Raw genomic sequence first — 26,536 nt, 5'->3', positions numbered from 1 at the left:
TCTAGCAGGTTATTTAACCTGTCGGGCCCTGAGAGAGAGGCTATGACCCAATACATTAATGATTCATTGAAATCTGGCATCATTCGGCCATCCACTTCCCTTCTCGGAGCCGGGTTCTTCTTTGTCTCTAAGAAAGACAAGACTCTTAGGCCTTGCATTGATTTTAGAGGTCTTAATCTAATAACAGTGAAAAACAAATATCCCTTACCGTTAAAGGATTCCATGTATGAACAACTTAGTGACGCTGTTATTTTTACTAAATTAGACCTCCGCAACGCCTATCACTTGGTTTGCATACGCAAGGGGGATGAGTGGAAAACCGCCTTTAAGACTCCCATAGGTCATTTTGAATATTTGGTAATGCCCTTTGGGTTAACAAACGCCCCTGCAGTCTTTCAGGCATTGGTCAATGATGTTTAGAGGGATTTTCTTAACATCTTCGTCTTCGTCTGTCTGGATGATATTTTGATCTTTTCCAGGGACGAAGAACAGCACCCTAAACACGTTCAGGCGGTTCTCCAGAGGCTTCTAGAGAATAACTTGTTCGTAAAGGCTGAGAAATGTGCCTTCCACGCCCCTTCGGTAACATTTCTTGGTTTTATCTTTGAAAGAGGTCAGGTTCGGTCTGACCCGGATAAAATAAAGGCAGTAGCCGAGTGGCCTCGACCCACTGATAGAAAGCAGTTACAACGCTTTCTCGGGTTTGCCAATTTTTATCGTCGCTTTATCAAGAATTATAGTCAGATTGCCTCCCCTCTCACTGGGTTAACCTCCACCTTGCATTCCTTCGCATGGGACCAAGATGCTGAGATTGCCTTCCAAAGGCTTAAATCATTGTTTTCCTCGGCACCCATCCTTGCCCACCCGAATGTTCACGAACAGTTCATTGTTGAGGTCGACGCCTCCGATTCCGTGGTGGGGGCTGTCCTCTCCCAGAGAGGTCCTGACAGCAAGGTTCACCTTTGTGCCTTCTTTTCTCGCCGTCTCACCCCCGCCGAGAGAAACTATGATGTTGGTAATAGGGAGCTATTGGCCATTAAGTTGGCTTTGGAGGAGTGGAGACATTGGCTGGAGGGTTCTGAGCTGCCCTTTGTCATCTGGACTGATCATAAGAATTTGGCCTACATCCAGGGGGCAAAGAGACTCAACTCACGTCAGGCCAGATGGTCCCTCTTCTTCGCTCACTTTAATTTTACCATCACGTACATCCCTGGCTCTAAGAACACCAAACCCGATTCACTCTCTCGTCAATTCTCCTCCTCTGAAGGTTCCGACTCCCCGGAGGACATACTCCCGGCGACATGCTCGGTTGGTCTCTTGTCCTGGGCTATCTAACAGGATATACGGAATGCCCAACTCACCGAACCGGACCCGGGTGCTGGTCCACAGGGCAAGACTTTTGTGCCCTCTTCGATGGTGAGTCGGGTTCTTACTTGGCTTCACACAGCTAAGTTCTCTTGCCATCCATGTGTCTCTCGCATGTTGCATTTGGCCAAGGAGTATTTTTGGTGGCCCAACATGAACCGGGACGTGAGGGAGTTTGTTGCAGCCTGCCATACATGTGCACGGAATAAGAACAGCAATAAACCCCTTGCAGGACTCTTGCTTCCTCTTCCTACGCCCCATCGTCCATGGTCTCATATTGCCCTGGATTTTGTCACGGGTTTGCCACCTTCCTCCAATAACACCACCATCTGCACTATCGTGGACCGCTTTTCCAAGGCTGCGCATTTCATTCCCCTACCTAAATTACCATCTGCTTTTGAGACTGCTAAACTTATTACTAACCATGTTTTTCGCCTGCATGGAATTCCTATGGACATCGTCTTCGATAGAGGGCCCCAGTTCCTCTCCCGTGTCTGGAAGGCCTTTTGCCAGGGCCTGGGGGCCACGACGAGCCTTACTTCTGGGTACCATCCTCAGTCAAACGGACAAACAGAGAGGTGCAATCAGGAGCTGGAGGTCGCCTTGAGATGCGTTATTGAGGACAACCCTTCCACCTGGTCGGACCATTTGCCTTGGGTGGAATACGCCCACAACACTCAGGTATCATCTTCCATCGGTATGTCCCCTTTTAAGGCTTCGCTTGGGTACTCTCCCTCCTTATTCCCTAGCCTGGAGACTGAGGTCCCAGTTCCGTCGGTCCGACTACATGTCTGACGGTGTCGCAAGATTTGGCGACAGACAAGAGCGGCTCTTCTACGTACCGCCGACCTGAACAAGAAGTATGCCGACAGACATCGCTCTTCTGCGCCCCACTACCGGGTGGGTCAACGGGTATGGTTGTCCACTAAAGACATTTCCCTTCCAGACATCCCCCGCAAGTTGGCTCCCAGGTATATTGGTCCTTTCCCCATTGCGAAGATCATAAACTCCTCGGCCGTTCGCCTACTACTGCCTCGATCCATGAGGATTCACCCAACTTTCCATGTCTCCATCCTTAAGCCATTCTCCTCTAGCCCTCTTAACCCCCCGGCCGATCCTCCTCCTGCTCCACGTCTGATCGCAGACGCCCCGGCCTTCTCTGTCCGGCGCCTCTTGGACGTTCGCCGCCGGGGCAGAGGTCTGCAGTACCTGGTCGACTGGGAGGGGTACGGGCCGGAGGAACGCTCTTGGGTTCCCAGGGCTCAGATCCTGGACCCCGATTTGATTTCTTCTTTTTTTAGGGACCACCCTGAAAAGAGGATCAGATCGCCGAGAGGCGATTCTTGAGGGGGGCTCTGTGGGAGTTCTGGTTTCCTTCCTGCCACTAACTATCTTCCACAGTTGCTGCACTGCGCTAATTGATCATCATCTTCACCTGCCGCCTGCTCTGGAGAACGGGTTCTGCTCCTTCCATAAAAGCTGCAGCCAGGCTCTTCTCCAGTGCTGGGACATTACCCTTTACATGGTAAAGTAATGGTCAGCCTGTTATTGCCTCCTGACAATGTTGGTCTAACAAGCTTCCACGCTTCGTTGTTTTTTCAGTTTTTTGACTTCCATGTCAAGATTCGTCTCGGGCCCTCCAAGGCTTCAACACCAAGGCAGGATACTCCTATGGAATGTCCCTTCAACCATTCATCTACCTCCAACCCGCTCCTGCACTCTCTGTTCCTTCAGTCAAGCATCAACAAACCAGCAAAGGTACTCACCTTCTTCTCTTCGAGACGTCCTCCGGAATCCAGAACCAAACAGCGCGCCTCCCCTGCTCCTGCATCAAGGCAGAACCTAGCTCCACTCCCTTTTCCCCTGGAAAGACAATAAAGAGGTTTATTTTTGCAACCCGGTTATCTGTCTGTGCTTCGGTTCTGCCATCTGGGGTCTTATCCTTGATCAAATCATGTCATTACTTAAGAAGTCTGACCTTGATTCAGAAATTCTGGCCAACTATAGACCTATATCTAATCTAACTTTCATCTCAAAAATTCTAGAGAAAATAGTTGCAGGTCAGTTGCGTGAACATCTACAAAGAAATAATCTGTTTGAAGAGTTTCAGTCAGGGATTAGAGCTCACCAAAGGACAGAAACAGATCAGGTGAAAGTCACTAATGATATTCTCATGGCCTCAGACAATGGACTTGTGTCTCTACTGGTCCTGTTAGACCTCAGTGCTGCATTTGATACAGTTGATCACAATATCTTACTACAGATGCTTGAATATGATGTTGGGATTACAGGAACGGCTCTAAAATGGTTTAAATCATATCTATCTGATAGATTCCAGTTTATAAATGTAAATAATAAATCTTCTTCATACACCAAAGTTAGTCATGGAGTTCCTCAGGGCTCAGTGCTTGGGCCAATACTCTTTACTTTATATATGCTTCCATTTGGTAAAATTATTAAACAGCATGGGATAAATTTTCATTGTTATGCTGATGACACACAATTATATTTGTCCATTAAACCCAATGAATCCAATCAGCTACTTAGACTACAAGCATGTCTTAAAGATATAAAAACCTGGATGACCCTTAATTTTCTCCTTTTGAACACAGACAAGACTGAGGTTTTGGTTTTTGGACCTGAGCACCTTAGGAATTAATTTTTCAGTCTTTCTCCCTCCTTAGATGGCATTAATCTGTCCTCCAGCTCTAAAATTAAAAATCTTGGTGTAATTTTGGATCAGGACATGTCTTTTATCCCCCACATTAAAAACGTTACTAGAACTGCCTTCTTCCACCTGCGTAATATCACTAAAATTAGAAACATCTGATCTAAAAATGATGCAGAAAAACTGGTCCATGCATTTGTCACGTCTAGACTGGACTATTGCAATGGTTTATTATCTGGGTGTCCAAATACTTCTTTAAAACGTCTTCAGTTGATCCAAAATGCTGCTGCCAGAGTCTTAACTGGAGTTACTGGGAGAGATCATATTTCTCCAGTTTTAGTTTCTCTCCATTGGTTCCCTGTCAAATCCAGAATAGAATTCAAAATCTTACTTCTAACCTACAAAGCTCTCAACAACCTAGCTCCATCTTATATTACAGATCTTATTGTTCCATATTTTCCTAACAGAGCACTTCGCTCTCAGACTGCAGGTTTACTTGTGGTTCCTAGAGTTTACAAAAACAGAATGGGAGGCAGATCTTTCAGTTATCAGGCTCCTCTCTTGTGGAACCAATTTCCAATCTCTGTCCGTGAGACTGACACTTTATCCAGTTTTAAAACTGGGCTTAAGACTTTCCTTTTTGCTAAATCCTATAGTTAGGGTCAGCTTGGGTTTCCTGAGCTGTCCCTTAGTTATGCTGCTTGAGCTGTCCTTTAGTTATGCTGCTATAGGTGGCCCCAAAATGGCGTCGAGCGGAGTGGTCGCGTTATACTGAGGCTGCGCTCACCGTCCCAGATTTATGTTCATGTAAGTGTTAATTCACCACTATCTAAGCTCTTGACTGGAGTATACTCGCCTGCCATCCAGATGAAAAGCTCTAAGAACCGTGAGGAGGTAAAATCCCTCCAGGTTAGACAAAAAGGAAAAGCTGCGGAGCATGATTATGCTATGCTAACGGAGGATGCTAGCTCTTCTGCTAAGCGGGGCAGAGAACAGCTGACGCCACTGAATACGCCAGAAAAAAGTAAACAGGAGAAAAAATGTAAAGATACATCCGAAGAAAGTGAAGCTAACTTGTTGCAGAAAGAAGTTTTGTTGGCTATTAATCAACTCGGGCAACGACTGGATGGCCGAATGGATGAGCTGAGCTCACAGTTGCAGCAGCATAGTGCTATGCTAGCTTCTGTAGCTAAAACAACACAACTGAACTCAGAAAACATAGAAGACTGCAAAATTAAAATCAAGTCTTTGGAGCAACAGGTGGGCTCTCTCCTTAAAGATAAAGAAGATTTGAAAGAACGGCTGGTGGAACAAGAAAGGTACAAAAGAAGATGGAGTCTTCGGATGAAAGGGAAAAAAGAAGATGTAAACGAGAACATCAGAGCCGACACGTCAACCTGCTGTGCAAAGTAGCCCCAGAGCTGGCGGAGAAGATGGAGGATGGAGTGGACATTGTTCACAGAGTAGGACGAAAGACAGAGGACAGGCACCGACAGATCATCATCCTCTTCTCCAAAAGAACCATCCGAGATGAAATCTGGAAAAGAACAAAGTCATCAGCGGTGTGCAGAGAGGCGGGGGTCCGGTTTGCTGAAGATCTGACGAAGGACGATGTTCTGGCAAGACGAGCGCTGTGGCCCAAGATCGAGCAAGCGAGGAAAGAAGGGAAAGCTGCAGGTTTCCGAGGCCCATTTGGATACATCAACGGCAAGTGCATCGAAGAGAGACCTAAAGGAGCGGGTTGAGTATTTAAGATATGTGAAGGTTATGTGGAGAGATTGTTTTAAAAAGGGGACATTCACAGGACATTTCTACCTCCTTAACTGTTTTTTCTAATTTTTGATCTGTTTATGTGTTCATTGTTGCCATTTCAAAATGGCCTTTTTTGTTCATCGTTTAATGCGAGGGGTTTAAAAGACTCAGTCAAAAGAAAAGCTGTTTTTATTTTTTGTAAGGGACTAAGGTCAAATATTTTCCTTTTTCAAGAGACTCATTCTGAGAAGTCTGATGTTAAATTTTGGTCCCAGCAATGGGGAGACAAGATCATATGTAGTCATGGATCTAATCGCTCGGCAGGAGTTGCAATTTGTTTTCATAAATTTTCTGGTTTAGTTGTTGCAGAAAAGAAAGATGATGAAGGTCACTGGGTAGCTTGTGTTTTGACAAGAGAAAAAGCCACTGTCATTCTGTTCAATGTTGATGGATACAACGACGAACTTAGAAATAAAACTTTGCTCTACAAAATTACAAATATTATAGAAGAGCTGAAAACAACTTATTTTACTGATTTTGTAGTAGTTGGAGGGGATTTCAATATGGCCACAGATGAATGTTTAGATAGATGGCCCTCAAAATATTCACAATGTCATCCAAACCCTATTATTGGTAATTTTATGAGTGTGAATGGTCTGATGGATGTGTGGAGAACCTGTAACCCTAACACAAGACACTTTACATGGTTTAAACCGAATGGAAGCTCTAAATCGAGAATTGATTACTGGTTAGTTTCTGCTTCCATCATGCAGTTTGAAGTCTCTGCTAACATTTCTATAAACCCCCTCAGTGATCATTGTGAAATAAGTTTGATCATTTCTAATCAGACTTTTTCTAGGAGAAGAAAGGATTATTGGAAGTTCAATTCATCCCTTTTAAAGAACGATCTATATTGCTGTAATGTTAAAGAATTGATCTTAGATATTAATAAGAATACCAACTTATCCCAAATACAAAAATGGGAATTTTTAAAATTTTCAATAAGAAAACTCTCTATTACCTTTAGTAAAAGACAAAAATTGGAAACAAGGGAGAAGGAAACTAATTTGGTTCAAACATTGCTAAATTATTACTCTAAAGTGAATTGGTCAGAAGAAGATAAAATAGAAATATCAAATATACAGACTCAGTTAGACCAGTTTTATCTTAATAAAGCCCAAGGTGCATTTGTCAGATCACGAGCAAAGTGGATAGAAGATGGGGAAAAAAATTCATCTTTTTTTATTAGGCTGGAAAAAAGAAGACAAGAAAAAATGCAATTTCTTGTCTTTTAATTAATGAGAAGGAATGTACAAACTCTAAAATAATTTCTAAAGAAATTTATAAGTTTTATAGTAATATTTATTCTCCTTCTTATAGTGAACAAGATTCAAAAATTTTCTTTCAAATGACAGGAGATAAGATTCCAAAAATTGATGAGCACTTCAAAAATTTATGTGAAGAAAATTTAAAATCAGAAGAATTAGATGAAGTTATTAAAAAAAATTGCATCTGATCGTTCGCCTGGTCCAGATGGATTAACTGCTAATTTCTATAAGCATTTTTGGGAAGAAATAAAAACATTATTATTTGATGCAATTGTAGAAAGTATTAACCAAAAGGAATTGATGACAACGATGAAACAAGGTTTAATAAAATTAATCCCTAAACCAGAAAAAGACAAAAGAATCTTAAATAATTTAAGGCCTATTACTCTTCTTAATACAGACTAGAAACTCCTCACCATGGCTCTGGCATCTAGGTTAAAATCAGGTCTAGGAAAAATCATAAGCAACTCTCAATCAGGATTCATGAAAGGTAGATCAATTCATAATAATATCAGATTAGTTTTAGATCTTACAGATTATAGTGATCTGGTAGAAGATGATGCTTATATTTTATTTCTTGATTTTCAAAAAGCATTTGATTCAGTTGAACATCCTTTTATTTATGATACATTAAAACATTTTGGATTTGGAGAATATTTTTTGGACATAATTAAGATGTTACACACAGATATTAATAGTTGTGTTTCCCTTCCGGAAGCTACAACTTCAAGATTTAATATAGGAAGAGGAATAAGACAAGGTTGTAGTTTATCTCCATTGTTGTTTATTACAGTCGCTGAATTACTGTCCATCCAATTAAAAAACTCAGAAATTGAAGGTATTAATATAGATGGGTCAAAAATACTTATTAGTCAGTTAGCGGATGACACAACTCTGTTTTTGAAAGATAAAGACCAAATACCTGTCGCTCTTCAGGTGATGGAATCATTCTCCAAGGCTTCAGGTCTAATTCTTAATCTTAATAAATGTGAACTTTTAAGTATTCATGACACCTCGGAAAAGATGCTGTGTAATATCCCAGTGAAAAAGGAGGTCCGTTACTTGGGTGTATGGATATCTAAAGATTCTAAGTCTAGTATCAGTAAGAACATTCAGAGTCCGATTGAAAAATCCAGAACAATCCTAAATAATTGGCTGCAGAGAGACTTGACATTATTTGGAAGATCATTATTGACAAAAACTGAATTTATCTCCAGACTAATATATCCCATTTATTCTTTACCCCTCTCCACAAAAGCCACTAAAGAAATAAACACCTTAATTTTTAATTTCATTTTGAAAAATAAACATCATTACATCAGGAAAGCAGACATGATTAAAAGTTATGAGGAGGGAGGAATAAAAGTGATTGATTTTGAAACCATGAACGGTGCTCTAAAACTAAGATGGCTTCAGTCATTTCTAAGAAGTAGTGAAGATATTTGGTTCTCTTTACCTAAATTTGTATTTAGAAAATTAGGTGGCCTAGATTTCCTTTTGAAATGTGACTTTGAGGTTTCCAAGTTACCCGTGAAACTCTCTGCCTTTCATCAACAGGTCCTGTTCTACTGGAAAATGGTTTACAAGCATAACTTTAGTCCACATAATGTCCCACTGTGGAACAACAGGGTGATTCTAAGGAGAAGAAAATCAATATTTATGGAGGGATGGATGGAAAAACAAGTTTGGTCTGTTGTTCATTTGTTGAATGATGAAGGGGATTTGTTAAAATATGAGGAATTCAGTAATAAATATAGAATAATATGTACACCGGAGGATTACAGAAATGTGGTTGATAATATTCCAAGGGCTATGATTCATTTAATCAAGAATAATTTAGATCAGACTCCAATCCCTAGATTACATAAAATAATAATTAATAACATAAACTTTGTAGATAAAAAGTGCAATAACCTGGTTTTGAGAAAACTCCTAATTGAAGAAATATACCCTGGGTCCTCTAAAAGAACATGTTACTTAAAAAACTTTAACAAACAAGAAATTTGTTCAATTAGAACTAAATTTTTGAAATTTCCAATCCCTCCTAAATTTAAAGAAATCCACTTTAAAATTCTAAATGATATTTACCCTTCACAGGAATTCATTAAAAAAAATTTAAATTTGAAATGGAGGAGTGTTGTTTTTGTAAATCATTATCGGAATCAACAGAACATTTGTTCTACGAGTGTGAAACTGTAAATAATCTTTGGAAAGAAATATATAACTGGTTGATATCTAAATCTCTCCAAGTTGAATCATTTTCCTGGAATGGAATAAAATTTGGAATTTCAATAAGGAATAAAAAAGTTGAATATTTGATTAATAATATTATACTGTTTGCAAAATTTTACATTCATAAATGTCGTTTTACAAAATGTCTTCCAGCTGTAAAAGCATTAAAAAATGATTTATTATTATTTTGTAAATCTTTGAAAAAAAATAATACAACCCCAGCAGTCAAACTTTTCTCAATAATATCAGAATTTAAGTTGGTATAATCCCCACGTTTTTAATTTTTTTATTTTATTTTTATTTTATTGTGATGTTGATATTATTTTTCTATCCCTGATTACTCGCCTATAATTTGTTGTTAATATTTTTAGAATGCACTAAGATGTTGTGGTTTCGCTCGGGATATTGTTGGGGAGGTTTTTTGTATGTATATTTTCTGAAGGGTTTGTTGATTGTGAGGTTGTCATTGTGACTGCTTTTGTATGTCTCTTTGTGTTTGTATTGTTCTAATAAAAAAAAAAAAAAAGTTATGCTGCTATAGTCTTAGACTGCTGGAGGACAAACTGACCACACTTTTCACTCTGTTACTGTCTTTACTTACTCTGCTCAACATTTGTAATTATGTTTAATATCCTTAACATGTGTTTTTTTGGTCTTTCAGGTACACATGGACCTACCATTCTGTGTTTGTTTGTCTCTCCTTCCTGTCCTCTCAACCAGCCGGTCAAGGCAGATGGTCTCTTGTCCTTAGCCTGGTTCTGCTGGAGATTTCTTCCTTTTAAAAGGGAGTTTTCCTTTCCTCTGTTGCCACTGTGCTTGCTCAGGATGGGAGACTGTAACGAAGCCAAGAGTCAACTTGTCTGCTGGATTCCTTAGATAGAGAACTTTACTAATTGGCTTTTATGTGAATGTTCCTGTAAAGTGCCATGAGAAAACTTTGTTGTGATTTGGCGCTATATATCCATCCATCCATCCATTTTCTTCCGCTTATCCGGGGTCGGGTCGCGGGGGTAGCAGCCTAAGTAGGGAGGCCCAGACTTCCCTCTCCCCAGCCACTTCGTCCAGCTCCTCCGGAGGAATCCCGAGGCGTTCCCAGGCCAGCCAAGAAACATAGTCCTTCCAGCGTGTCCTGTGTCTTCCTCTGGGTCTCCTCCCGGTGGGACATGTCTGGAACATCTCACCAGGGAGGCGTCCAGGAGGCATCCTAAACAGATGCCCGAGCCACCTCAACTGGCTCCTCTCAACGTGGAGAAGCAGCGGCTCTACTCTGAGTCCCTCCCGGATGATCGAGCTTCTCACCCTATCTCTAAGGGAGAGCCCAGACACCCTGCGGAGAAAACTCATTTCGGCCGCTTGTATCCGAGATCTTGTTATTTCAGTCATAACCCAAAGCTCGTGACCATAGATGAGGGTAGGAACATAGATCGATCGGTAAATTGAGAGCTTCACCTTTTGACTCAGCTCTCTCTTCACCACGACAGACCTGTACAACGCCCGCTTCACTGCAGACGCTGCACCTATCCGCCTATCGATCTCACGCTCCATTTTTCCCTCATTCGTGAACAAGACCCCAAGATACTTGAACTCCTTCACTGGGGGCAGGACCTCCTCCCTGACCCAGAGAGGGCACTCTACACTTTTCTGGCTCAAGACCATGGCCTCGGATTTGGAGGAACTGATCTTCATCCCGGCTGGGTCGCACTCGGCGCAAACCGCTCCAGCGAAAGCTGTAGATCACAATCTGATTAAGCCAGCAGGACCACATCATCTGCAAAAAGAAGGGACGCAATCCTAAGGCCACCAAAACAGATCCCCTCAACACCTTGGCTGCACCTAGAAATTCTGTCCATAAAAGTTATGAACAGAATCAGTGACAAAGGACAACTTTGTCGGAGTCCAACTCTCACCGGGAACAAGCCCGACTTACTACCGGAAATGTGGACCAGGCTCTGACACCAGTCATACAGGGACCTAACAGCCCGTATCAAAGGGCCCTGTACCCCATAGATACTCCCAGAGTACCCCCCACAGGGTTCCCCGAGGGACACGGTCGAATGCCTTCTCCAAGTCCACAAAGTAGACTGGTTGGGAAAACTCCCACGCTATATATTGGCCCTATATAAATAAACTGAATTGAATTGAATTTTGTCATTTACGTCGAAAGTCCAGTTGGTCAGATCCAAAACAGTAGTTTTCATTTCGGAAGATGTGTAAAAATAGGAGCTGTTCTGATACACAGACAGAGAGCAACAAAACAGTAGGAGAACAGGGAGCGGGGAGAAAAGCATGTGCCTCATTAGAAAGCCAGTTAGAAAAAAAAAAAAGTAAATCTACCACTGTCCCACACAGCTTTTTCAGCTTATCTGCGTTTGAAGAAATATATTCTCTAGTCTCTACAGCAGCAAAAGTCACTCGGTCGAGTTCAGTTCTGAAACCCGTGGTGGTGCCCATCAGCTCCTCCCGAACCGCCCACAGTTCACTCTTGATAAATTTAAATCCTCCATCAGAACTGCTCTTAGTTCCATCCTAATCAATGTCACAATTTCAGCTCTAATAGAAGTCAGGAGCTCTGACTTCAGAGTTAACACATCTTTCCCATCAGCGCTTCGCAGAGGCAGTGACGTGCGGTGAGCTTTGTGACAGGTGAGGTACTGACTGTCTGAAATTGATGCTTACATATATGAACCCAAAATAGAAGCATATATTTCAACATAAATTGTTTTAAAATTATTAGAAAATGTTTTACACTTCATTGAGCAGAGATATTCTTCAACTCAGTGATGCTTTCACATTACCATACCACTTTATTTATAAAGCACTTAAAACAGCAACAAGGTCAACCAAAGTGCTGTAGCGACAAAACAACTGGTAGCACACAAAGCAAAATACAAAATGAGGTAAATCAGAATATAGACGAAAAACGATGCAGATAATGACGACAAACCAGTGTGGAGCATACAGGATCAAAACACAGATCATCTTGTGTTGAACGCTGCTGAATAGTAGTGAGTTTTTAAACGGGACTTGAAAACCGAGAGGGAGGGGGCCTGTCTGACAAGCAGAGGTAACTCGTTCCAGAGTCTTGGTCCTGCTACAGAGAAGGCCCTGTCACCTCTGCGCTTAAGACGAGTTCCTGGAACTGTGAGGAGCAACTGGTCCGCTGACCTCAGGGAACGTGGTGGGACATACAGTTGTAGCAAATCAGAGAGATGGGGGGGGGGGGGGAGACACTGTTCAGTGATTTGTAGACATACAGGAGTATTTTGAACTGGATTTGAAAGTGAACTGGTAACCGGTGCAGTGAGGCCAAAACTGGTGTAATGTGCTCTCTTTTGCCTGTACTGGTTAAAACTCAGGCTGCTGCATTCTGGACCAGTTGTAGTCGTTCAATGGAGGTCTGACTGATACCAAACAGGAGTGAATTGCAATAATCAAGCCTAGATGTAATGAATGCATGTATTACTGTCTCCAGGTTATTTTTGGACAGTATGGGCTTCAGTTTAGACAGCCGCCTCAGTTGGAAGAAGCATGATTTAACAATCATGTTTACATGATTGTTAAGTTTCAGGGAAGGGTCCATTATCACGCCCAGATTAGTGACTCTTTGCTTTTCTGACAGGGTTAGAGTGGAGAGGTCGATGCAGTGGTTTGTGATCATGTCGTTGGGAGGGAACAACATGACTTCAGACTTCTTTTCATTGAAACTTAAGAAATTTAAAGCCATCCAGTCCCTGATGTCAGCCAGGCAGTTGAGCAGCGGTTGAATAGAGCATGTACCATTGTGTCTTAGGGGGAAGTAAATTTGACAGTCATCGGCATAGAAGTGGAAGGGCATGTTGTGTTTCCGGAAAATAGCACCAAGCGGCAGCAGGTATAAAGAGAATAGGAGGGGACCCAGTATGGACCCCTGCGGAACCCCCCATTTAAGCTCTGCCTCTGTGGAACTAAAATCCTTGATGGAGACACAAAAGGATCTGTCAGTGAGGTAAGATCTGAACCAATTGAGGGCTGATCCTGTGATGCCCACCCACTGCTCCAACCTAGCAACGAGGATCTCATGGTCGATGGTGTCAAAGGCGGCTGTGAGGTCCAACAGGACAAGAAGCACAGAATCACCGGTATCTGTGAATCTGAAGATGTCGTTAAAGACCTTCAGCAGGGCAGTTTCAGTGCTGTGGAGAGGTTTAAAGCCAGATTGGAAAAGCTCTAAGATGGCGTGATCCTCCAGGAAGCACTTCATCTGGGACTCGACTATTTTCTCCAGTACTTTAGAAACAAATGGGAGTTTGGAGACAGGCCGGTAGTTGGAAATGACTGAGGGGTCAAGGTTTGGTTTTTTCAGGAGAGGCTGGACGGCAGCATGTTTAAAGGCTTTTGGCACACGCCAGTGGATAAACTACTGTTTACTATGGCAAGAATGGACGGATCTAGAGTTGGAAACACCTCCTTTAGTAGTCGAGGGGGGACCACATCAAAGGGGGAGACAGAAGGTTTCAAGCTGCACATGACCTGCTCTAGAGAAGATAGAGTGATGGGTTCAAAATGGTCAAAAGGAGCTACAGATTGAGGTGGGATGGATGGGTCATGAGTTGGAGGGGAAATGAGAGCCCTGGTGGTCACAATTTTATCCAAAAAGAAATGTAAGAAGTTGTCGCACAGCTCAGTTGAGGCTTCCAGAGGTGATGGTTCAGTGAGGTGGAGAACAGAGTTTAGGGTGGAGGACACGTGGGTTGTGAGAGTTTGAGGTAATTATATCAGAGAAGAATTTTGATTTAGCAGCTTTCACTGCTTTCTGATAATAGCGCCAACTCTCTTTAAGTATCTGGAAAGAGACCTGCAGCCTGTCTTTCCTCCACTTTTGTTCCGCCCTCCTACATTGCTGCCTAGCGGCCTTGGTGACGTCACTCAGCCAAGGTTCTGCTCTGAGTTTTGATTTTTTGGTTTTAACAGGTGCAACATGATCCATAGTCTTTAAGCAGACAGAGTTGAACTGGGATGTCAGCTCCTCAGTGGTGGTGAGAAACACTGAGGCCTGAATGATCATTTCAGAGTTATAAACATCTGTGAAACGTGTGGCAGTGAAGTGGTTAATGGTCCGAGTGCGACGTGCAGGAATGCACGACTTAGGAGTTAGATGGGGGAGGGTGAACTCAAACCGGACTGGCATGTGGTCTGAAAAAACATTATCACCAATAACAAGATTATTAACAGTCACATCATGAGTTAAAACAAGGTCCAGTGTATGTCCACGCTCTTGGGTGGGACCGTTTACATGCTGAATTAGATTAAATGAGTCCAATAAATCTAAAAAGTCCTTAACCAAGGGCTTCTCCTGACAGCACACGTGCAATTTAAAGTCACCAATAATGAAAACATGCTCATATTTTGGTGTGATTTCAGCCAAGAAGTCAGAAAACTCATTTATGAAATCCTTAGACCGAGGTGGACGGTAGACGAGTGCAAATAACGTCGCAGGTGAATGTCAGAGTTCAAAGACGCTCAGCTCAAAGCTGGCGCGGGAAACTGGGATGGGCAGTTGTTTACAGTCAAAAGTTGATTTGAATATTGTTAATAATCCACCACCGCGCCGGCCTGATGGCCGCGGGGCGTTAAAACACAGACTGTTCGGTGGCAGTAATTCCGTCAAGGCGCTGGACTCACCCGGAAACATCCAAGTCTCTGTGATGCACAGAAAGTCCAGATCGTGCTCTTGAAAGTAGTCCCTGAGGATAAAAGTTTTGTTGGTAACAGATCTTGCGTTGACCAAACACATCCGGATATTGTCCAAAGTAGAGCCAGCAGCGGTGGAGTTAGTGCACGCTAATGGCCGCAGGTTTTCAATAACAACCCCTCCAGGTCGGTCCGGGCTGTGCACCGGCTGACAACTCCCGCTGGTTACCTGGTCCAGGCACACAGGAAGCTGGAGACCATGACCGACAGCTGAAGAGGAAGATGTAGCGCGCAGAGCTTTCAGCTTCACCAGCTGACCAGCACGTTTTCCCCGGCGTCTGAAGCGAGATCTCCGGGCAGGGAGGTGAGGAGCGCAGCGAAGGTAAGCTGGCACGTCCGCCAGCAGGGGGGGAGGAGGGGGTGGGGTCCAGAGGTACGCTGATAATGGTCAAAATAAGTGACTTCAGTGACAGAAAAACTAAGATCCAAAAGTTGTTGTCTGTCATACACCAGCAGAGAGTTGATGTCATTGATGAGGAATACAAAAAACAAAAATAATCCGAACACCATCAGCAGAGGTGGATTGCAAGCCATGTACACGGGCGCCATCTTACTGGAAGTCTCACATTGGTCTCATGGAGTTACTGTCTGGTCACAGACACCAACTACACTTAAATCATTGGAAAGTCTCTACAATCGGGCCTTGAAGGTTTTATACCCAAGGCCAGATTAACCATATAGGCAACTGGGCAAGTGCCCGGGGCCCACGATCTCTAAGGGACCCTGGGCAGTGACGGCACAAGCAAAATATCTGGTCATCTTGGAGCTCTGCGCTGCAAAGAGCGATTGCTGCGCATCCGCTGCATTTGGGCCGCAAAGCCTCTTCCCAGCGCCGGCTGCTGCAGCTTTCGTTTTTTTTTTAAGTCGGATCCTCGACGGTGCGACCTGTCAACCAACCCAGAGGGCGTGTCAGTAACTGACAAATCGACAACCTCAATTTGTTCCGAAGGTAAACGCCCCTTACCTGCTGACAAGCTCAACAGTTTTTTTTCTTGAGAAACATTGCCTTAATTAAAACAATAAGTTTGTATCTGTTGTGAGATGATTCTAGCAGTTTTGCAGATTTTTAATCTACTTAATGAAGAATAGTATGACTTCAAATGGTTCATCAAACAGGAAGGAAGGATTATTATCCCTCATCTTACTACAGTGAATGTGGTACTTTGCTGTAAGTACGACTATATTTATGGCATCAGAGAAAGCTGAGCTTCAGTTATCCACATAAAGTAAAATGTCATCAGCATGAAAAGAAGGAATGTTAAGTTTGAGATTAATCCAGTTTCTGATGTCTGACCAAACACTTTGTATTGACATGAAAAAATAAAAAAATACTCGAGGGATTCATCTTGTGATTTACAAAAGACACAAATCAACATCAAATTTAAATCTTCTTTGCAGAAACATGGCTACAGGATATATCTTATTTATTATTTTTAAATGATTCTCCTTCACTTTAGAAGATTTAGGCCATTGGACAAATTTAGAATGAGCAGAAGTCATACTGGTTTTATGATTTATATTGGGAGGTTTCTTGAAGGAATCTTTGTTATAATCAATAAATCCTTTTGTTGCAAACATTCATTGATAATCTTATTACATTTGAAGTCAACTAAGTTACAGATATTTAATTTTAATGTGGGCATCAAATCATCACCTTTGAATATATAATATTTTTAATTCATTGAATCAGCTGTTGGTCAGGTTACTTCTTGTTGTGCCATTAGCTCTAAAATAGTTATTAAATCAAGTGTTTACTTGTGCAGGTAAAACTAGATGCCAACAATTTTCAGTCAGGTCATCTGGAGAGTTTTTTTTTTTCTGAAACGTTTCACTTTCCATCCAGAAGGCTTCATCAGTCAAGGAAACACAACAAAACTGATTCTTCCCCCAACAGCTTACTCCTGTAGTGAACTAGACCTCCTACATCAATCTGTCTCTGAGGACCTTCAGGGGACAGGAACTGTTATTTCATTGATTTGAATCCAGAAATACAAATTATCTCATCAAGAGACTATTTAATTGTATCCTGAATTAATCGATTGAAAGAACACTCTTTTTTATATTATCATTACTATTTTACAATATCTTGATAATCAAAAGTGTGTTTAGTTCATACCATTTCTAAATGTTGAAGTGAACCACTCATTTAAATCAACTGTGAAACAGTATTAATGATTTTTAAACCTCATTAGACTTAGATCATACAAGTTAAATGTCAAGTTATGTTGGTGCTAAGATGGTCTCTTTGCCACACCCCCTCCTCCATTGCCGGCCCTCTTCCTTGTTGCCAGTCATGTCAAACTGGTTGAAAACAACAAAGTCCATGCTCAGTAATCCAGGTAACTGCATACCTGGATTACTGAGCATGAACTTTGTTGTAAAAGTAGATGTTTAACAACCGTTAAAATACACCAGAATGCAGGAAATGGCATCTATTCAAAATTTTCTGGGGGAGGACCACCATACCCCCACCCCCACCCCCGCCTCCAAACACTGTGCCCCCCCCCCCACCCCATTACAAATGCTTCTGGCTCCAATGGCCATCACGTTGCTAAACAAGTACACATATGGTGTCATGTGGTGTTCAAAGTGCGTTCAACTTAACTCAGTCTTGATGATTTGTGTCAACAAGAGGACGTAGTAGCATTTATAGTTCCATGATCAGATGGATTTTTATACATCAAAATACACTTGATAGTTAGAATTTTAAGTATATTTACTGTATATTATGGTAATTTATTCTGTATTTTGCTAGATTATGGTGATTTTGGGGTCGTGATGATGAGGCCCTTGAAGATTGTTGCCCAGGGTACAGCGAAGTGTTAATCTGGCCCTGTTTATACCAAAAGCCAATCAAATTTGATCACTGTAATATTTTAGCTAAGTTTGGTAGTCTAGAATTTTCCAATTTATTTTATTTTATTTTATTTTTTAATAAAAAATTGATTTTCAGATGCTTAAATGGACCCAAACATTAAGTAATTATACAGAAACTGCAGGGCTGCAGCAGATCTACCAGAGCAGCTTTAAATGGCGACTAAGGTTCCTTTTCCTAGAACCACTTTTGTTCAAAGTTCTCTCTCTGTGAGAGGATCTGCAATTTATAACTCACTCCCCGTCAATTTAAAGTTTGTAACCAGATTTAATATGTTTAAAAAACAAGTTAAACTCTGGCTATGTCAAAAACAGCATTGCATTCATGCTTAATGTATTTTATTAATCCATTTGTTTTATGTGTATGACTCATCTAGTTTAGAAAAATCCTTTAGTTTTGAGATATGATCTTCCGTTTTGTCTAAACAAATTTAAATGAGTGTACTGTTTACTTCACCTCTACGGCCCCTCTGTGTAACAGAAGAACGCACAGAGACTGCACCTGCTGCATTGTCCCTATGGGGCAGCACTGCCCCCTATCGGTGCGGCAAGGTATATCCTGCCGCACCTCTTGTGTTTTTCAGCATGCATTATGACCAATTAGAAAGCAGAAATATGTCACACACATTCATTCAATATATTAGATAGACTGTAGAACATCAGCATGTGCAGTACATGTGTAATCAAACATGTATATTGGCGATATAAAGAGAGACAGCAATGGGCATGCACCAACCACCTACTTCATATATTGTATATGACACAGCACCCCCAGAGGTCAACCAGAGCACTACACTGCCTCACCCCGCATTGTTTGAAAAGACAATGCGTAAAGTCTGTGATTTTGACCACTGAAGTGTTGAAATAATTCAGAAAACACTTTTATTAAACACTTTTACAGAACAGTCAAGTGGTCAAATGTATTTTCTCTTATCATTGTCAGTATTTTACTTGTCATGATGACAGGTGAGACAATGCCTCCCCTGACTCAATTCAGTTCAATTCAATTCAGTTTATTTCTACAGCACCAAATCACAACAAAGTTGTCTCAGGGCACTTTACAGGAACATTCACATAAAAGCCAGTTAGTAAAGTTCTCTATCTAAGGAATCCAGCAGACAAGTTGAATCTTGGCTTCGTTGCAGTCTCCCATCCTGAGCAAGCACAGTGGAGACAGTGGAAAGAAAAACTCCCTTTTAAAAGGAAGAAACCTCCAGCAGAACCAGACTCAGGACAAGAGACCATCTGCTTTGACCAGCTGGTTGAGAGGACAGGAAGGAGAGACAGACGAACACAGAATGGTAGGTCCAGGTATAGGTCCAGGTCCAGGTATAGGTCCAGGTCCAGATATAGGTCCAGGTGTATTTAAAAGACAAAAACACATGTTAAGGATAGAAAAAATAATTACAAATACAGAACAGGTTGAGCAGAGTAAGTAAAGACAGCAGCAGAGTGAAAAGTGTGGTCAGTTTGTCCTCCAGCAGTCTAAGCCTATAGCAGCAGAACTAAGGGACAGCTCAGGAAACCCAAGCCGACCCTAACTATAGGATTTATCAAAAAGGAAAGTCTTAAGCCTAATTTAAAAACTGCAGCTCACTGCGCAGAGGGGGGCTCCCCACTGCACCTGTCGCGTCATTAGCATTTTCATCATGACGGTCCAATAGGCCATGGGGGAGATGAAGTCAGAACTTTTGACTTTCTCTGCTTTGAGATCATCTTACTAGCTTTTTGCTTCTCATATGCGGCGCCATCAGTTTTTAAAAAACAAAGTTCAGTCCAGAGGCGGTAGGGCCAGGGACAGTCATACAATATGGCTTTCCAGCAGGACAAACGGGATCTCCCCCACGATGCAGCTTACATGCTCAGCGCCATCTTGAGTCCATCCAATATCTCAATATTTTTAAGCTAAATCGCTGTATACAATATAGAGCTCAATATATTTTTCTTTCCATAAAGTAATAACAAAATATATTTCTGAGTCAAAGCTTTGTCCCAGTTGTCAAACAGGCACATTTATTAACAAGCAGCTGTAAATGTACAAAATAAATGTCTAAAAAAGCTATTTGCATATATTTAATAAAAATCTTCTTCAGCAGCGCTGCCTTCACGACGTTAGTAAGCGTGAGTGAAGCAGCAGTGAGGGGGGCTGCTTGTTGTATTCAGTGAGGGAGGAGGAGGGGCTGCGTGAAGTTGGTGGCACACACAGGCAATTCAATTCAATTCAGTTCAATTCAATTCAATTCAGTTCAATTCAATTCAATTCAGTTCAATTCAATTCAATTCAGTTCAATTCAATTCAATTCAATTCAATTCAATTCAGTTCAGTTCAATTCAGTTCAATTCAATTCAATTCAGTTCAATTCAATTCAATTCAATTCAGTTCAGTTCAATTCAGTTCAGTTCAATTCAATTCAATTCAATTCAGTTCAGTTCAGTTCAATTCAGTTCAGTTCAGTTCAATTCAGTTCAGTTCAGTTCAGTTCAATTCAGTTTATTTATATATCACCAAATCACAAAAAAGTTGTGTCAGGGCACTTTACAGGCAGAAAAAGAAGAACTACTGTGAACAGATTTTCAAGTCTTTTAGTGAGAGGTAGTGCAACATTAATAAATCATCATCTTATCATATTGCCAAAGACACGGTCCTTAGCAGCTAACAAGATGGCTAACTTTAGCCATCTTGTTCCACAGTTGAGACTGGGACCGTGTCTTTAGCAATATGATAAGATGATGATTTATTAATGTTGCACTACCTCTCACTTTTCCTGTCATGAGGCACAGCACGGCTAAATGAGTTCTGAGCCGTGGTTTGTCTCAGAGAAGGAGGCTGAGGTCTGTCAGAGCTGCAGCTTCACACACGCTTCATACTCCACTTGTCCACGCTGTTTTAAATGGTGAAAAAGATTCATAGTGCCGACCTTTTGTTGGGACTTGTTATCAGCTTGTCTACAGAAAACATTTTTCTGCTGCTCACCTGACAATTTAAATCCAAACCATCTCCAAACAACAGCCGTTGTTTTTCTTTTTGCTCAGCAGCTAAGCTGCTCTTCGATATCCTGTCCCGTGTTTACTTGTCCTAAACTCCTGCCCACCTGGCGAAGCAGGAAGTGAAGGGAGTGTGCATGAGTGAGGGGCTGTGTTTGTATTCAGTGAAGGAGAAGGAGGGCTGCGTGCAGTTGATGCAGATGGGAGAACACGAACTACACAGATTCTCAAGTCTAATAATACTCGATGGTTGCAATAGAGCCATTTTAACCATTGTAAATTGAAAAACTTGCGATACATAGAGTATATTCGATACATCGCTCAGCACTACTATAAAGTTCCTCTAATTGCAAGGTGCCTGAGAGCACTCTGATTGGCTGAGACACTGCACACTGTGAACATAGCCTTGAACAAAACAGATTTACTGCAAATGATGACGAAGCAAAACAGAATAAAAACAGTCAGAGTCCAACTCAGACATCACAGAGTGTCACCTTTGTTGTTGACTTTGATGTTGAGAGGTGGCTGGGAGGCCATAGTTCTGAGGTTCTGCAAAGTGTGCTCCATGATCCTCTGCTGCTCTTCTGCAATTATCATAATCTTCTGTGGTGGTTCACTGATTTCCAGTTTTTGTCTGATGTGCTCCAGAGCTGATGACTGGGTCACTGTTGCCTGATGATGGTCTCCAGGTGACAGAGGAAGAGCCGTCCTACTCGGTAGACAACTGCCCATCCCAGGGCCCTCTGGAGAGACAAAACAGTAATATTACGTTCATGTACTTAAATGAAGCACATGGTGCTGGCTTTACAAACTTCAGTTTGTATTTCAGTAGTCTTTCAGGTTTACAAACCTTCACTACAAAGGGTTCACAGCTTTCAAGCGCCACTATATATATTAGTGCTGGGCACGTTAATGAGTTATTATTGTGTTAACACTGCAAATGATTAATGGCAACTATTTTTTTAACGCGTTAACACTGTTGAGTTTATTTTTCCTAATTTTTAATTGTGGTTCTCAGTGGCTGTGATATGGCAGTGAACATATGTCTGTGGCTGTAAATGCACAAACTGGTTGGTCGCAGGGGGCGGGATATTGATCACTACTGGTTATGGATGGGCATCATCACACATCTCAACCAATGAGAGCCTTTGTTTTGTAGGGCTGCTGCCACACGGCACTCACGTGGACCCTATCAGAAACTGAGCAGTGAGGACAGAAACATGGAGAAAGACTTTTAAATGGGGCATTACTGTTTAAAACGTTTCTTGATGGTAAGGTGGATAGAAGTAAAGTTATCTGTAAGCACTGCAGCACTGAACTGTAACAAATACTATATTGAAGTGGATAGCTACAAATTGCAGGCCAAATAGCAGAGTGGAAGATGCTGGTGACGGCCTTAGAACCTACAGAGTAGGAAAGGTACAGTCGGAGGAATGTACAAGTTAATTTGTTAGTTTCATTACTCAGCCTGCATTACTAGTTTTTTCCTCTTCTTTTGACTGAGATTTTCCAAAGGAAATCCAGTGCAAACAGGTCAGAGAGTCAGAGATTCTTTAATGTCATTCGCACCACATGTGGTACATGTGGTGGATCAAAATAATGACTATCGGCCAGTGGCCCTCACCCCGATAGTCGCTAAATGCTTCGAAAAACTGGGCATGACTCACATCAAAACAACCATCAACATCAACGAGGACCCTCATCAGTATGCATACCGTGAGAACTGATCAACAGAGGAGTAGTGTAGTTGGCAGCTCAGAACACCACATACAGAACACCATGGACTTTGTGGACAAGGTGAGGGATGTCATCATGGAGACTGATGAAACAATGGTCTCTTTTGATGTCACATCACTCTTTACGTGCATTCCTGTTGATGATGCAGTAGAGGTGGTCAGTTTAAAATTAAAATCAGACACCACTCTGAGCAGCAGGACCACGCTTTCCACAGAACAACTGTGTCAACTCTTGAAACTGTGCCTGCAGTCAACCTACTTCACATATGGGGAGCAATATTATAGGCAGAAACATGGGTGTGCTATGGGGTCTCCAGTTTCTCCTATTGTTGCCAACCTGTACATGGAGGAGGTAGAAAAGAGAGCCTTGACGTCCTTTTCAGGGACACCACCAAGTCATTGGTTCAGGTATGTTGACGACACCTGGGTTAAAATCAAATCTCAGGAAGTCCAACATTTTACTGACCACATCAACTCTGTGGATAAATACATCAAGTTCACACGAGAAGATGTAAAAAATGGCAGGTTGGCTTTCTTGGACTGTGAGGTCTCAGTCTCTGATAGAGGACATTTGCAAACTGGGGTGTACCGCAAACCCACACACACAGACCAGTATTTGCAGTTTGACTCCCATCACCCTTTGGAGCACAAGTTAGGAGTCATCAGGACTCTGTATCACAGAGCAGACAGCGTCCCCACTAACTCAGGAGCCAGGCAGAAGGAGAAATCCCACACAAGACAGGCTCTAGAGCAATGTGGATATCCTAACTGGGCCTTCCTGAAAGCAGAGAAGAAACCCAAACAGGACTCCAGTCAGCCAACAGGTGAAAAGGAGGAACCCAGACCCAGACCAGTGGTCATTCCATATGTTGAGGGGGTATCAGAGAAACTGAGACGTTTATTTTCTAAACATAACGTCCCAGTGGCTTTTAAACCCCAAAATACATTACGGCAAAGACTGGTTCATCCCAAAGATCCAGTCCCCCGGCACAAACAGAGTAATATTGTGTATGTTGTTCAGTGTCAGGAGGGTGATCAGTCTTACATCGGGGAAACTAAACAGCCACTGGCCAAAAGGATGGCCCAGCACAGAAGATCAACATCATCAGGCCAGGACTCTGAGGTCTACACTCATCTCCAGGCCAGCGGTCACTCTTTCAGGGATGAAGATGTTCACATCCTGGACAGAGAGGAACGATGGTTTGAGAGAAGAGTAAAGGAGGCCATCTTTGTGAAAAGAAACCGTCCATCATTAAACAGGGGTGGAGCCTCCGGGTTCAACTGTCCCCCTCTTACAATGCTGTGATTGCTAGTATCACTCAGCCCTCTGTGAACAGTAAACAGCCATCAGGTGCTAATGATCCATTGTTAGGCTGATGGTCCTTCTTGAGCATGTGATCAGCTGGTTTTGGTTGTCAGCAGCAAAACTGGTTGATCCACCCTGAGACGGTGCTATTTAAGAGACTGAGCTGAATACAGCACCTCAGACTGAGGAAGTCTCTCGGATGAGAGACGAAACGTTTCTACATTTTTTTGTTGATTTGCTTTGTTTTGTTTTTTTTGAATGTCCAGAGGACCAGACTTAACTTTTTTAGATAATTTTGAAATGCTTTAAAATGAAAACTGGATGTGTACAATATTTTTTCTCGAAATATATTCATTTTAAGCTACTGGTACAATGCTTCCATTTCCCATCTGGCAACACTGCCCTTTACAGTGAGTCGCAGGACAACTACAGCAGCATCTCTAAAAAAACTGACAACAAAAGACACAAAAGTTAAATAATTAAAAATTACAAAAATAAAAATTAAGATTTGACAACAATAGTTCATTAAATGTGTGCTCTTCAAACAGTTAACCAATGTATCAAAAGTTGCTACAGTGTGGAAATAAACTACAGGTCCTTCTCAAAAAATTAGCATATTGTGATAAAGGTCATTATTTTCCATAATGTAATGATAAAAATGAAACTTTCATATATTTCAGGTTCATTGCACTCCAACTGAAATATTTCAGGTCTTTAATTGTTTTAATACTGATGATTATGGCATACAGCTCATGAAAACCCAAAATGCCTGTCCCAGACTGAGCAGTCTTTCAATAAGGCCATGGGTGGAGCATATCTTCTGACTGACTCTCTTGTGGTGGAATACATTTTGGGTGTGTTAGCGATGCTGCAGCTGCGCCCAGCTCAGTGACATATATACTAGAATATATGTCATTGGTCCAGCTCTTCTTGAAGGCAGGCCTAATGTTACCTGCCCACTTTGCAGTGATTCAATGGACCAGCTCTCCTCTCACCATTGGTTACTTTCAAAGTAACAAACAAATCAAAAAGCCGCAACATGAATGTAACTTGTAACGCAACGCGTTATAGAAATGTAGTGTAGTAGAAAGTACAGATACTTGATGTAAAATGTAGTGAAGTAAAAGTGTAAAGTACCCACATTTAACTCTACTTAAGTAAAGTACAGATACATGAAAAATGTACTTAAGTACAGTAACAACGTATTTGTACTTGGTTACATCCCACCACTGATGGTTAGAGCAGTCGTCCTCCAATGCAAGAGTTGGGGGTTCGATTCCACCAGCAGTCACATGTCAAGTGTCCCTGGGCAAGACACCGAACCCCTCATCGCCTCCAATGTGTGTCCTATCGGTGTATGAATGTTGATTTAAAGCTCTGATTATTCTTTTGTAGTGATCTAGTACAGAGCTGTATGAATGTGTAAATGAGGCACAGATTGTTGTAAAGAGCTTTGAGGGTTTTGATAAGATAGAAAAGCGCCATATAAGTGCAGTCCATATACCATTACTGTGGTACGTGCATGCAATACGAGTCACATTCTTACTGTATAGTTCTATTAATACGGTTTTGTGCCTCCATAGTCAACAAGTGTTTATCAGTGCCTGGTTAGGATTAGAGCTAATCTTTAACACAGGGTTTAGATCTTAGGTGAAACGGACGTTAAAATAATACATTTTACAGGAAAGCTTTTTATTTATTTTCACTGGTTGCTGTTCTAATTACCAGCTAGATGAAGGACAAAAGTTCTGGTGGGACTGGACTACACATTACTGGCGTATCTTACCTTTCTTGATCATAGGGGACTGGGAAAAGTGGCCGCTGTTGTGAGTCAACATCTGTAAGTGGGACTGTATCTTTGGGGAGGACAGGATGTTTGGTGTGCCCGTAGGAGAATAGTTGAAGATGACAGAACCATAGTTCTGCCTCCGGCCTTCACGTCGGTTGCTGTCAATAGCTGCCTGAAGTTCACCGGGGGAGCTTAGCCCGCGCTTTTCACATTCATATGGATAAAGGTACTTCATATACCTGAAAGAAGAAGATGCCATTTTTATGGTTAATCAGACTTGTGAATTTATGTTTCTAACAACTTTCAGTCAGGTTTTTAATCCAAGTATTATTTTTAATGTGCAGAATATGTCACTGGTGCCCATATCCAGCACTGTGCAAGATGTGATGGGACATCTGGACAGGTCTCCAATCCGGTGACCCCCACGACCCGAAAAGGAAAGAGCGGGTAAAGATAATGGATGGATGGATCACAAAATTCACACAAATCACAATCACACAAAATTCATTCTTGCTGGGGGTGTTCAGAAACAATACCAAAACCAAATAAACAATGTCTCAACAATGACAACAGTAGTGATCAAGCAACTAGAAAACAACGTTTCAACATAGACAAAAGTAGTGATTAAGCAACTAGAAAACAACGTTTCAACGTCGACAAGAGTAGTGATTAAGCAACTAGAAAACAATGTTTCAACGTCGACAAGAGTAGTGATTAAGCAACTAGAAAACAACGTTTCACTGCGTCACTCACTCTGATTGTCAGATTCGA

General features: G+C 41.8%; 1 protein-coding gene across 1 annotated transcript in view; it reads right to left on the bottom strand.

The window, feature by feature from the left end:
• arid3c (AT rich interactive domain 3C (BRIGHT-like)) overlaps window positions 1–26,536 on the bottom strand; it is a 184,978-nt gene that overhangs the window by 63,293 nt on the left and 95,149 nt on the right. The window contains exons 4-5 of the mRNA XM_037680773.1: window positions 25,763–26,004; window positions 21,419–21,677 (exon numbers count right to left, since the gene is read on the bottom strand). Of these exons, the coding sequence (XP_037536701.1) occupies window positions 21,419–21,677; window positions 25,763–26,004 (501 nt within the window). The remainder of the gene's footprint in view (window positions 1–21,418; window positions 21,678–25,762; window positions 26,005–26,536) is intronic.

The sequence above is a fragment of the Nematolebias whitei genome, chromosome 8 (assembly GCF_014905685.2).
Source record: "Nematolebias whitei isolate Nwh7 chromosome 8, NemWhi1, whole genome shotgun sequence".
NCBI classification, from domain to species: Eukaryota; Metazoa; Chordata; class Actinopteri; order Cyprinodontiformes; family Rivulidae; genus Nematolebias; species Nematolebias whitei.
The sequence above is the reverse complement of the archived record's forward strand: the minus strand, read 5'-3'. Positions and strand labels throughout refer to the sequence as shown.